The following is a 13,653-nucleotide window of genomic DNA, read 5'->3' as shown; positions in this document are numbered from 1 at the left end:
TGACTTTCTACAGCGACCTTTGAACTTGTGGTATTCCACCTTCACAGACACAAGGAAATTCTCGCGAACGGTCACTCTCAGATGACAACTTGTAAACCCCAAGGTCACAGCTCTAAATTTAGTCTTTGTTTGGCCACTCCATTATGTTTTAAACCTATATAGTTTATAACTTAATGATACCACACGTCATAATGTTATTCTCAAAACTAAGCAATCTATTTCATGTTTTATGTCAAGAATCAGTTGTGCAGTTGCAGTTCAAATCAGGCCTTAATTCAGACCTGAGGGTGTGTATTATTACTGTCATCTTGGTGCTGCTGGCTTTCTTCTTTGTCTACAGCAGCAGAGACAGATCTTAATTTGCTTGTGGGAGTTTAGGATATAATTTGATGCCATAAAAAGCAATTTTCCAGTGTCCTTAGACTTGACTGGCAACTGTGGAAAAAAAAACATTGTTTGGGGCCTAATATGATGTATCTGCTCCATCTGCTGGACTCCTTTAGAAGGCAGCCTCACTGTGTTGATGAGCCTACAGAGACCTCTGCTGGAGGGTTTGGTTATAGCATATTATAGATTTGTTCAACTCATAGAACATTTTATAGAAATGTTATATGATATATCTAACCTGCAACTTTATTAGGCTTCAGACTGAACACACACAGACTTAAATACAACTCACATAAAACAGAAAATACATAGATATTTTATATTTACATAGATATGTAAAAGTTATTCTGAAACACCACAACAAGCTGAAGTGCACATTACAGTGCATCTGAGGATAATACGAAACCTGGAGATCTGCCGTTATCAGTTTTAGGAGACATTTTAATGTTCTCGCACTTGTCTTCAATTTTTTTTTCAACTTTAAATTAAAAAAATAAAAAATTTAAAAAATTGGAAGGGAAAAATAAACTACAACAACATACAGTTGAAACTTCATAATAATATGTAACTGAGAGAGACAATTAGTCCTCTTTTAAAGAGGTTTTTATTCTAAAGTTCCCACTTGTCAAGTGTGTTACGTCCGACCACTGATATGACGCAGTTACGTCCGACCACTGATATGACGCAGATACGTCCCCGGAAAAGTGAAAGGAACCAATAGGATTCCTTTATTTAGATGTCGGTGGGCGTTACTTCCTGGTTGAAGTCCGTGTTATGTAGCTGTACCACATTGAGCTTTACCGATATGTAAGCTGCAAGTGAGCTAATTTCTTGTCCCAAGTTTGCAGTGATTTGGCACAACGTCAAAGAAAGACCACATTTAAACAGAAGTACTTCTTGGACGCTGTGATCGGACCTTAACCGAGAAACGTTTAATTCAGTATTAACAGTATAAGGAGTGGTGGGATAATGCAGACCTTCACAGCGATAAGATCGTTTGTTTTCCACTATCCTAAAACTATTGCACTGGTCACAGTAACAGGTAATTTATGCAATGACTCCTTTGTGTTTTGAGAGTGAATGTTGTGTAAAACTTTTCTGTAACTGCTGAATGAGAGCACAGCTTCAACCTCAGTAGTCCTACATCTTTTAGCTTATGGGTTAAAGAAACAATGTGAGCTTTATGTATAGTTATATAATGTATTTACATGCTTGCCTTGATTGTCACATAACGTCATTTTGGCTCCCCAAGTTATTAGCCCGGCTAGCAGACAAACAGATATAGATTGATAGATATAAAGATTAGATTAGTTGCCAATAATAAAGGTTAATTCAAAACTGCAGTGTCACACAGATCTGACCTACAATTTAATTGTTAAGGATAAAAATAAAACAATAAAGGAAACATTTCCTTTATACGCATGTATGAGAGCAGACAAAACAGAGCTACAGAGTTTTTGCAAAAGAAGCTTACACAGTTGTGCTTCGATCTTAAAAGCAATTATGGCTTAATAACTCAATCATTTAATATAGAACTACTATAAAATGTTGTTGGTAGATGACTTGATAATAATAACACACAATAACAACAATGATACTAAGTATAATAATGATGATAACAACAACATTAACAATAATAATACATTTTAACCTGCCACCTTTCCCTGTATGAGATATGGTACAAGGGGTTTTAATAACAAACACCGAAACAGTTATAAGTGTGTTAAATTTCAATACAGTTTGTAAAGGGAAGAAGTTTGATAAATAGAAATCACAATGTATAAGAAATTAAATTGTATACGATTGAACAGCAGCAACCATCATTATTATATTGCTCTGCTACAATCATCATAATAAAAATAATAATTTTCTAAGACCGAGCAGAAGTGGATATAATAATGAATGTTCCTAGTAAAATGTAGCTGTTCTGTGAACAGTTTTATCAGCTGTCTACTAAAGGCGTAGACAGACAGAGGACATTATTTTACTTTAACTGTGGTGACGTTGTTGCAGGAGTGGGTCTTTTCAGTGTAAAGAAATGGATGGCAGGTGGAGTTTGTCACAGCAGAGCCCGATTAGATGGAAAGACCGTCTTGATCACTGGAGGCAACACTGGGATTGGCAAAGAAACTGCTGTGGACCTGGCTCAAAGAGGTTAGTGACCTGTCTTGGTTTTATATTCCAGCCTTTTATCATCTTATCTTTATTAAAAAACATACTAAATATACTGCTGTGTTACAGGCGCGAGGGTCATTCTTGCCTGTAGAGACATGGACCGAGCTAATAAAGCTGCAGAGGACGTGAGGAAGAGGAGTGGAAGTGACAACGTTATTATCAAAAAGTTGGACTTGGCTTCTCTGCAGTCAGTGCGACAGCTAGCCAAAGACGTCTTAGCCAGTGAAGAGAGGCTGGATGTTCTCATCAATAATGCAGGTAGACATATAAATCCCATCTGAGCCCTGATGGTGTTATAGATCATCCGCTCTGAGGCAGGTGGGAGGTATTCAACAAACTAATATTCTTACTTTCAGGTGTTATGAGCTGTCCTAAATGGCAGACTGAAGATGGCTTTGAAATGCAGCTTGGTGTGAACCACCTGGGCCACTTCCTTTTAACACACTGCCTGTTGGATCTCCTGAAGAAGTCGGCTCCGAGCCGCATCGTCAATGTCTCCAGTTTAGCTCATGAGAGAGGTGCTCTTTATTTTTTATCATTTCCTTTTTTATTTAAGAGTAGTAGATATTTTTTTGTCTGTTAGGAATGTTCAGTTTTCATTCAGTATAAAATACCGCCTCTGTGAATAAGGGTACACTGCTTTCACTCAACAGGTCAAATCTATTTTGATGACATACATCAGGAGAAAGATTACCGCCCTTGGAAAAGCTATTCACAAAGTAAGCTGGCTAATGTCCTCTTTACAAGGGAGCTGGCCAACAGGCTACAAGGTATTTAAACCTTTTATATCTCTCACCACACATGAGCTGTATTTAATCGAACTGGGTGTATTTCAGAAAACCACTCAAATGTTGTGAATACATTTTGTCTGCTCATGTTGCAGGTACGGGGGTAACTACGTACAGCCTCCACCCTGGAGTCATCCGCACCGAGCTCGGGCGACACTTCTGGCCCACGATGCCTCTGTGGAAGAGAGTTGTATACACACCGCTCATGTTCTTCATCAAGTCGCCAACAGAGGGGGCTCAGACCACCATTTACTGTGCTGTGGAGGAGAGTCTGCAGAAACAGAGTGGACTCTACTACAGGTCAGCCATTGTAAATCAGTCGAGGGTAGATCCATACAAAATATCACAAATAATATCCTGATGCGGGGAAGATACAGTGCACAGATAATGCTATTAGTTCTATTGCAATCATTGTGGGTAGAAGCTGGAAGCAGTTGCAAATGTGTTGCAGGGCCCCTGCAAACCTCTGTTGCTCATCCTGTGATATTAGTTTAAAGTATAAATTATTTATGCCACTTGGGGTCAGCAGAACAAGCTTTATTTCACCTTGTGGTGCCAATGTGTGAGCAAGAAATTGCCTTTTTATCCTGCAGTCACAGAGAACGTTTTAGGGTATTCATGTGGTCAACGTAATCCAATCCAATCACTCTGAACTTCTGAGGGAGATATCTGACTTTTTAGTTGTTCACACTACCAGCTCTACTATGTTCACGTTGGCCACTAACTTTATCATTCTGCAGTTTTATTAAGATTATTTTTTGCATTTATTATATAGGACAGCACAAGAGATACAGGAAATGTGTGGGGTAGAGAGTGGGGGATGACCAAATGATCGGCAGACCGGGAGTCAAACCTGCCATCAGTGCGTCGAGGACTGTAGCCTCTGTACATGGGGCACCTGCTCTACCAACTGAGCCAAACCCCTTGATCAGATTTTTTTTTTTTTAATCTGCTTGCTGCAGGTGGAAACTAAACAGACAAGAACAGAGCTTTTAATATATTAGAGATAGATAAATCATGTGTGTGTGTGTGTGTCATAGAGATGAGGAGGGGCTGCACAGTCAGGTTACACCTATCTGTGGCTCTCCAACCACAAGTGACCGCTTTCACATTTTATACACTGCACAGTCACAGTTGAAATTAATGTTTCTAAGATAGGAAATATGGATCAGTACAACTTAAAACTACACAGGACAGGATGTTAAGATCAGGTAATTAAACAGGACATAACTGAAGGCAAACGAAACAAAAATGTATCAAATCATTGAGCCACAAAAATGACTGATAAAGTGTTTGGTGCGCATGTACATGTTGCTCTAAATTAATTTATTAAGGCTCAGTCTTTGCTCCTTTTTAACACACACTTTAATCTCTACTGCCTCTAAATCCAAACAAAGAAAATGGAAGTCCTTTGAACTCTTCGAAATAAATACAAAAATATGTTTATAGTTGTGTTGTGGAGAAATGATTCTGCAGGTACTTTCCTCCGTATAGACAGGAAAGTGTGTCAGTATGTAGCAGAAACACCTGTATGACCATCAAAAGTTTGGGCAACATATTTCTGTCTTGTAAGTTACCCTGGGATTCCCAACTTTTTTCTTCATTGTATCCTGAACTTATTTCTGTGACTCACTCAGCTCAGCAGGAAGGGAACCCGTCATGTGATTAACACTCAATTCTGCTCTGATTACAGCGACTGCACCCCTAAAACAGCCGCCCCTCAGGGTCTGGATGATGAAGCTGCCAAGAAGCTGTGGGATCTGAGTGCCTCTATGGTTGGTCTGACATAATCACAGTGACATCAGTGATGATGACGATGATGATTGTCATCATCACAACGGACTGCCAAGTGGCCTGAGGAAGGACTGCTGCGCTGTCTAATGAGCATCTGTGTGCTTACTATAAGCTGAGCTCGTACCTAATGTGACCAGTGAGTAAACAAACAGAAGTGCACAAGTGATAAACATTTATTCAGAAAAAACAACAAACTACTTGCAAAAATACTATGGATTCAATTATGTGTTTTGTTAAACAGAAGCAGTGCTTCACAGGTAAGTTACATGGAAGCTGTATGATCTTTAGTTCTGATTGCCATTAGCGTGAAATGGCATTTTAATTGACAAGTTTCACCAATGTCTTTGCTTAATAAGGATTCAAATTTCATTTAATGTTACTTGAATAATTACGTGTGCTTTAAGTAGTTTCCGTAACACTGTTAATAACAACAAACTCTGTTTTTCCCTCCTGGCCGATAAAGTGCTGTTATAAATAGCCCATAACGTTACCTGTGTCTTAAGGCATATTTATCTTTCATTCACACCCTGTGTCTTCATTTTGTTCCACGAGAGACCAACAATATTGAAATCAAACACATTTTGGTTACATCATCATGAATTACAAATGCTCCTAATACATTAAATGTATCTTTCCACTCTTTTTTTTTTTAGGTTTCTTTTTCTTAAAGGCACTTTGTACAAATTTGCTACAAACAGTCAAATTTAATCTTACTCAAAGCTACATCTCAGACAAGTGCATCACATTTTTCTTTTCCCAAAGAAAATCCATTAACGGTGCTAATTACATATGCACAAAGTGCACTCTATTGACCTGCTGGCTACAAATGGACCCTGTGTGTTTCCTACATAGAACATTATCATGTAAGAAGAGAGCTAGTTCGGAGGAGAAGTACCATGTCTTGGCAGTTACATTCAAAACTGTAATACACATACAGCAGATGTTGTGAAGTCAAACAATAATAATCCTTAAGGTTGGGTGTAACACAGGGAGGAAATCTATCTATATTGCTCGTTTTCAATATATATATTTATATTGTATAAATAATACAATTATTCAACATCTAGATGGCCGTGCGTCTACACAGCTGAACCTATGGATGTACTTCCTGACAATTTATGGTTTTCACATTTCTACTCCCACAATGTGTGCTGCACAAACATCCTGACTGACTAATGAGCCAGCTCTTCAAAATCAGAGAGCTGCTTCATCTGCTCCACTTGCATAGAGTGCCTTCTCACCAGTTTCTTTTTGGACTTGAGGCCGCCTCTCTTTGGTGTGTTTGGTGCTACTGGAGCTATGGATCTGATACCTGTGGCCATGGGCGAGGAGGGCTTGCTACTGGCCCCGATGTCGGGAATGGGAGGGTTTGGGTTGACGTTGAGAGGGGGCAGGTGGCCGGGCCTGGTGTGGGAGATGTGGTCCAGCAGCAGCGTGCCTGAGCCTCTCCTCTCCAGGAGGCCAGGTGCTCGTCTGTGTGCCGTGCTGGGAGAGGACATGCTGGCATTGCTGTCGAGAGATTCTCTGGAGCTGGTCAGCAACGCTAGTGGAGACGTGTTTAGTTTCCTTCGCTCTACTGGGACTTTAGGAGAGTCTAACATGGCAGAGTCTGAATAGAGCTGTGAGTCTGAGTCATAGTGATCGTTACCCAGTCGTCTCCTATGCACTGTGTCTCTGAGAGTGGCGAGGCCGCTGCTGCAGCTGCTGCTGCTCTCCTGCTCTGTGGGCACAGTGCTGCGCCGTGCCAGCGGCTGGTGTTGACACAGAGATCTCTCATAAGATGCTTTGGACGTCAGAGGAACTGATAATGAGGTTTTCATTTTGCAGGGTTGTTCACCCACCAGTGGGAAGAAGCTGTCCTTCCCATCCACGCTGCTCTGTCGAGATAACGCTGACCTCTTGCTCAGATAGAGCCCGTTTACCCCTGTGACAACATCCTCATCAGAGCTGGCTTTCTTGCTCTCCTCATGGGCGGCGGCTGCTGCTGCTGCAGCCAGTACTGAAGGAGCAATCAGCCCCCAAGGCTCCGACTGCAGCCTCTTCAGCTGAGGCAAACGGGCACGTTTAGGGTTTACAGGCCGGCGTGAGGGAGACGCTGGCCCGTTAGCGAGCTTTGAAGCTGAAGTGGAGGTTTTCAGCTTTGTCTGGAAACTGAAGACTGTGTTTTGTTGCTCTTGCTCGGGTGTGTTAGATGCAGTGACGTTGATGTCAGACGGTGAGGTGCAGTATGCTGCGGAGGACTTGTCGTCCAGCTCTGGTGATGGGGGAACATTTAGGTACTGTTTGGTAGTTTTTGTACCAGACGGTGACTTGTCTGTGGTGATAATGATGACCTCCTTGCCTTTAGCTTTGCACGCATCCAGAAGCAGTTTTAGTGTCTCCTTATCGTCCGCATTTATGGCGTAGACCAGGGCAGAGGCCCCGCTCCTGTCCTCCAGGCTGGGATCGGCTCCGTTGCTCAGCAGGTGATCCACCACCTCGTGTCCAGCCCTGTGGATGCAGGCGTGCATAAGAGACGTCCTGCCCGCTTTGTCCTGTATGTTGGGGTCCGCCTGGTTTTCCAGCAGATATTTCACCAGCTTTGACTTGCTCACGCTCTGCTGGTCGGTGTGTGTGGACATGCAGGCCACCATGAGGGGCGTCTCCCCGCGCTCATTGCTCTCGTTGATGTATGCACCTCCTTCCAACAGGAGCCTGGTGAGTCTCAAGCGTCTGAGCCACACTGCCTTCAGGAGGGAGTTTCCATCTGTCCGCATCTCCAGTATGTCTGCCATCTCCCCGCTGATCACAGGTCCTCTCAGTGTTGAACTTACAGCTCACAGCCCTTTGAACAAATCATTAAATACATTAGCTTACATTGCAACACCTTTATAATTTAAATTATTTTCTTCACCCCTCTAATGTTGTTCTACATCGGCATCACCAGCAGGTGGCAGTCTTTTACAACTTACAGATCAGAAATGCGACTTATCTCACTATTACAGGTTTGTGTTATAGGAAATATATCGTTTTTTTAACCATTTAGATGAAGGTATGGTTAAATTTTCTTTTAGCTTTCCTGAGTTTAAACTGATCATGCCCAAAAATCATCCAAGAGACAGCATGGTAACAGCACCTGTTAGATTCACAAACAAACCAGGCGGTGATAGTCAGATCAAATTCAAAGTTTATCTCGTCATCTCTGCCAAGCATGCAGCTTGTTTGTCTTATTTTCCCCCTCATCGTATAATCATAGAAGTGACAAAGAACGACGAAAAGCCAACCTGTATCTGCGCAAAAACACCAGCCTGGAGTCACCTCTTTCTATTGGAACAAAAATGTAACCAGGAGGCTGTACGTCAACGTGATTTATCGTTAAATAACATCTTGACAATACTCACTTCTGTAAAGACAGACGACATTATACAGCGGCGAACTGTGAGGCGCAGGAGTCGCTGTCCATGGTGCTCATTTTGGAAAACTTGGCGACAGAAACGCGCTCCGTGAAAATGAGCCTTATCGCCTTATTCTCCGTTTAATCTTGATTTATAATCTTATTTATGATCTAAAACGAATTAACATTGTATGTGACATTATCCGTAAATCTAATGTTATGTATAATGAAATGGATTAATACCTCTACACGAGTCCCCTGTGAGATTGAGAAAGCAGGGGCGCATGATGAAAACGACATTCTGTTGAATTAATTAACCTTCGTGTTTCATCATTTTGTACTCAAATAATTTCTCAGAACAACTTAGTGTGTGCGGTTTCTTACCTGTTCAGATGAGAGGCTTTCCATGCTTAAAGTCCCCAGTGCTTTGTCATGTAGGAGGGAAGAAATCGGAGAAAAATGTATATTTCACAAGACAAACTTTGTCGCAGTTCTCCTATTTTTCAGCCGTGACTGTTCCCATCGATGCGTCCTAGTTTAGGTGACAGGGTGCCGTCCCTCTCTGGCACCATCGCACATGAGCTGCGTGGCTTTTGTTATGGAGGCACACTACATCAGTCCAATGGGGAGTATTCCTTTCACTGCGCACTCAAGGATCACAACCTGGAGACGCTGCGGGTTATAAATAACTTACTTTCTTGCTTGTTGAATGAAACGTGTATTCTCTTGACGTCAGAGTCGACCAAAATAAACTGCGTCTGATGAAAACCTCTGTCCTGGTCTTCATATACATGCAAAACATAAACACTACGAGTGTGCCTTCCCAAAGACATGCAATGTGTTTATTTAAATTCACTTATATAAAAAGGAAAAAAAGAAAGTACGGACATTGATTTGCCTGCACATGAGGAAATGAGGGAATAACAATTTAGCTGGTTATGCTGCTTTTCTATTTGTAAATACATCCCCCCCAATAGTATTTCTGTGCCATAAATAAGATTCAATCTTTCTGCAGTGTGGAACATCAGTGCTTGTTGTTAGATTGAAGACAGCAGTGTGATAAAGGACACAGCGAAGACAGTTCAGCTGTGAAATATGACAAAGGAATGTGTTCTGGCTCACCATCAAATTGCCTCTTGCAGGAAATGCCAATGTGGTGCATTCATGTGCTTCCTTATACATCACAAATAAAACAGAAATCACATGTTTTTATATTCTATAAGCAGCTCATACTTCCATTCAATAACATCAATTAATATTTCAAACGTATTAATGCAAAGCTCCAACAAATTGGCTTGTTTCAGTGGAAGTAATTAAAGAGATAGAGTGATGGGAGAATACGCACACGCATACACACTAACATATATATTTACTGCACAATTAAAGAGGCCAAACTTGTAGCAGCCATCACAGCTATACAGCCTAATAGGGACATTTCTATTTTTAGGTTGCTATGAGACAGCACCGAAGCAGTTTCTAATGAGAACAGTGATGTTCTCAGCCCTGCAAGGAACAGGTAAATCAGACACATAACATTACACCACGGACCACGGAGCTTTTGTGTCATTTACTCACATCCATTTTTGATGTTTGTGTTTCTTTTTTCTTTTACTTGCACAAGAAAGGCACCACCGCCATCGCCACTATCCCCCCCTTCTCCACCACCACCACCACGTTCAATCATTAGTCCTCTGACCCCTGCTCTTTTCCTTGGAGACTAGGACTAATCACTTTAAGGTCCATCCACACACTTGACGTCTCAGGATTCCAGTCGTCAATGCTGGCAGTGATTTCTCACCTGTGATTGCCTTCTCGGTCCACAGGGATGTGTTGTTTACGAGACGCGCCGAGAAGGTGGCTGTATGAAACGGCACGTAGTGTAGTCACCAAGTCAGAAAGATGTGTCCCTTTCATTCAGCACACATTGTAATAGAGATGTGTGTGCACAGGTGTGGCCTTGATTTAAACTCTTACATGCCCCCAAATCAATCCTTCTTTTTATCTAAGGACTGTTTGCCTCTGTGCTTTTAGGCAATGAAAACCTAAAGTGCAAATGTAATTTAAATGTGTTGTAAATGACCTGCATCACAGACAGACCTTCTGTCCACAGAGACATGACAGACCAGAGACCAGAACAAGGCTAAGGCTCACTGGCTTGCACACATTCATTAGCACGAGGAGCCACAGGAACGTCAGCAGTCTTCATACAGCATGATCTCTGCCCCAGCGATGCTGTCGTCGGCGGTATATTAAAGGGGGGAAAATAAATAATTAAAGTGCAGAGAATAAGCGCTGTCACCCCTGGGAGCAGTTTCCATTTTCAGTTATCTTACATCGCAGCTGCTGCTCTTCCTCCCCTTCCTTCTAAATATAACCGTTTCTTCCCTCTGCATTGTGAGATTTTTTTTTTTTTACGCAACAGATTACAGTAGCTCTGAGATTATTTATAGATCCTGAGATGTAAAAGTTTTCATCAGTTCTCACATTTAGAGTCTCACCACGAAGTCTCCTTCGGTAGTCAACAACAGAAAACATGATGCCTTAAATCCTTACTAAAGACAGTGTTTCAGGAAAGAAGAAAGAAACGGATTCAGGTGAAATGAAAACAATGGAAAGAAGCTCAAAATGGATATATGAAACCTGGAATTGATTATCCGACCAGATTTTCTTTCAAATCTTACGCTGATGTTAATGTCGGCCTTCAAATCTCAAAGGTTGTCACACGTCACACTCTCCCTATGGTCCCACGCCACTGGCATATCTGACTCTCTTATAGGCTCGATACAGGATGTAGACTATTTTCACATTGTCTGTTTCAACATGACCAGGTGTATTTAAAATGAAACCCTTATTTTAATGTGCATAATTGTGTTATTTAGGCTGCCAAGAAAGGGTTTGTCACAAAAGCCTTGTATTTGAATTCTCAAGTTTTCAGATATGATGCCTCAATATGTAAAATGAATTCAGCTAATCTAGTAGACTCATCATCAATATCTAAAACAAATGTTAATTATTAAGTATAACAAACATTTACTTAAAGACATTTTTAGTCAGGTGTAAATGAAGACAAACCTTTTCTGACTTCATAGGGGTCAAGGGTCAGAATGTGTGTACTTTTCAAAAGCCCATTTCACACATGCACTGCGCTCCTGAAAATTTACTGACATTTTCCGGGTGGGCTGCATGTGTGCAACGCAAGTGGACGAATTTTTCTGACGCCGATGTGTGAACGCAGCAATAGTCAGGAGCATTCACCGTGAGCGAGTGGGCGGAGTGATGATGTATGCGACTGCCGCCAAACCAAAAAGGCGGCAAATAACCGGATGATTAAAAACATCCGCAGTCAAAAAGACGGATTATTTACAAGACCATCAAGATGTCTGCACATTGGAGAGACGAAGAGATTCGGGAGCTTGTGGCTCTATCGCAGAAAGATAGAAACATGGGGAAACAGCTAGCCTGGCCTTGTCCAAAGTAACATATATGTTATGTTGTCATATTGTTTTGTTTGATCTACAAAAATGTACAACATTGTTTAACTGGAGGTTATGGGTCAAACTATTTCTTGGTTGGCAGCTAACCTGCTAACTTCTCCGATAGCTAACAATAAACTGCTTTTGTCCGACATACTACCCCCGTAAATCTTCATATTTGACTTCGTTTTTTTTTTTATCTGTTTCCCTTTTTCAAGTCTTCATGCTAAGCTAAGTTGGCCAGCTGTGGGCAGCAACTTTATATTTTAGCATAATATGCAAAAAAATGGAAGTTGTATTATCTTATACAACTCTCAGCAGGGCAGCAAATGTTTCCCTAAATGTCAAACTTCTCCTTTAAAGGGCAGAACAATGAAATAGAAAATGAGATTATTACAAATACACGTCACGCAAATAGATTTGTGGTATTGTGAATACAGAAACAACCCACAGAATCAGATTTTCCACAACGAGCTCATGAAGATCTGTTACTATCCTGCCCATCTTTTACATTTGACGTCTCCATTTGCATTTCGTCACAGAAGCTGATTTTTCTATGCCGTTGTGGTGCTGTTTGTATTTCTTCCTCGTTGCTGGATGTCTCTTTAAAGACTGAGTTTGACATTCTCATGGCATTTGGTGTCTCATGCGATTGTATCAAGCGAATGTGTGGGCTGCGACAGCAATGAACTGGCACGAACCCTTTGCTGCAGCTTTGCACTGGACTGCTCCGTGCCTCCCTCCTACCTCGGCAGATTTACCGAAATGCCTCCAGTGCAGCTTAAAAACCTGCCACCCCTCACATATGCTGCAAGGGATTTTCGCCTCTCCCCCCCCTCTCCCCATCCGCTCTTGATTATGTCCCGTGAAGTATAACACATTTTCAGACACTTTGATCTTTTCATATTGAAAAGTGCTACTTTTTCATACTTAAAAATCTTGAAATGGTTCCACTCCTCCTCAGCCTCCTTCTCCTTCAGCGCTCCTTCTGTTCTCTCACATCTCACAGTGCAAACCAACACCTGCCCTTCTGGCAAGCAGTAATTGAGTAGAGCATTATTCAAGAGCATTATACAGGCAACAATTTTGCTGGGTGATCATTGTGTATGTCGGCTGTATCCTAGGAGATTGGTGCATATCTAATAAGGAGTTTGTTACTCATTTTGCAGAGTGGGCACTTTGATGTCCTCCGTGTTGAATTTTCTCTTATAGCTCGACGTCCTCCTAATGAAGCAGAGGGCTTGAAGCTTCAGAATTGGTTGCTTATCAACTCTACAACCCCACTTATTAGGAGTTGTTGTGGAGCCTTTAATTGGATATTGGAATAGTAGGCGCTTTAATGGCCTGTCAGTAATCAAGCGGTCAAGACAGATCCACACATGACAGTAATGTTAGCACCATTAAGAATTACACCATCAATTCCCAAACTGAAACACTCATGCACTCCCACTTTCTTCTTCATGTGTCACGTCAGTGATTCCTCCTGCCCTCTGAAGTGTTTCCACTATTTATCTTGTGTAGTTTCAGGCAGAGTTTGTGGTTCGGTTCAGCCTCCTTACAAACTACAGAAGTAATTAGTGGCAAAATTGATGTTTTGGTGGGATCCGTCACACCTCCGTTCACAGCATCAAATCAAGAGTCTGCCCCCTATCGTCGGCTCTCC

At 41.6% G+C, this 13,653-nt stretch overlaps 2 protein-coding genes across 2 annotated transcripts; one reads left to right on the top strand and one right to left on the bottom strand.

The window, feature by feature from the left end:
- The first annotated feature begins 1,182 nt into the window (after window positions 1-1,182).
- LOC138612762 (retinol dehydrogenase 11-like) lies at window positions 1,183-6,132 on the top strand. The gene is made up of 7 exons (XM_069686178.1): window positions 1,183-1,429; window positions 2,401-2,541; window positions 2,629-2,820; window positions 2,919-3,080; window positions 3,216-3,332; window positions 3,446-3,650; window positions 5,044-6,132. The coding sequence occupies exons 1-7, from the start codon at window positions 1,357-1,359 to the stop codon at window positions 5,138-5,140; spliced, it is 987 nt and encodes a 328-aa protein (XP_069542279.1). The 5' UTR covers window positions 1,183-1,356; the 3' UTR covers window positions 5,141-6,132.
- On the bottom strand, window positions 5,331-7,918 carry ankrd34c (ankyrin repeat domain 34C). The gene has a single exon (XM_069686176.1). The coding sequence runs from the start codon at window positions 7,916-7,918 to the stop codon at window positions 6,317-6,319; it is 1,602 nt and encodes a 533-aa protein (XP_069542277.1). The 3' UTR covers window positions 5,331-6,316.
- Between the last annotated feature and the right edge of the window lie 5,735 nt (window positions 7,919-13,653).

The sequence above is a fragment of the Semicossyphus pulcher genome, unplaced genomic scaffold (genome assembly GCF_022749685.1).
Source record: "Semicossyphus pulcher isolate SPU_LCO1_2020_fin unplaced genomic scaffold, fSemPul1.0.p SCAF_8, whole genome shotgun sequence".
NCBI classification, from domain to species: Eukaryota; Metazoa; Chordata; class Actinopteri; order Labriformes; family Labridae; genus Semicossyphus; species Semicossyphus pulcher.
The sequence above is the reverse complement of the archived record's forward strand: the minus strand, read 5'-3'. Positions and strand labels throughout refer to the sequence as shown.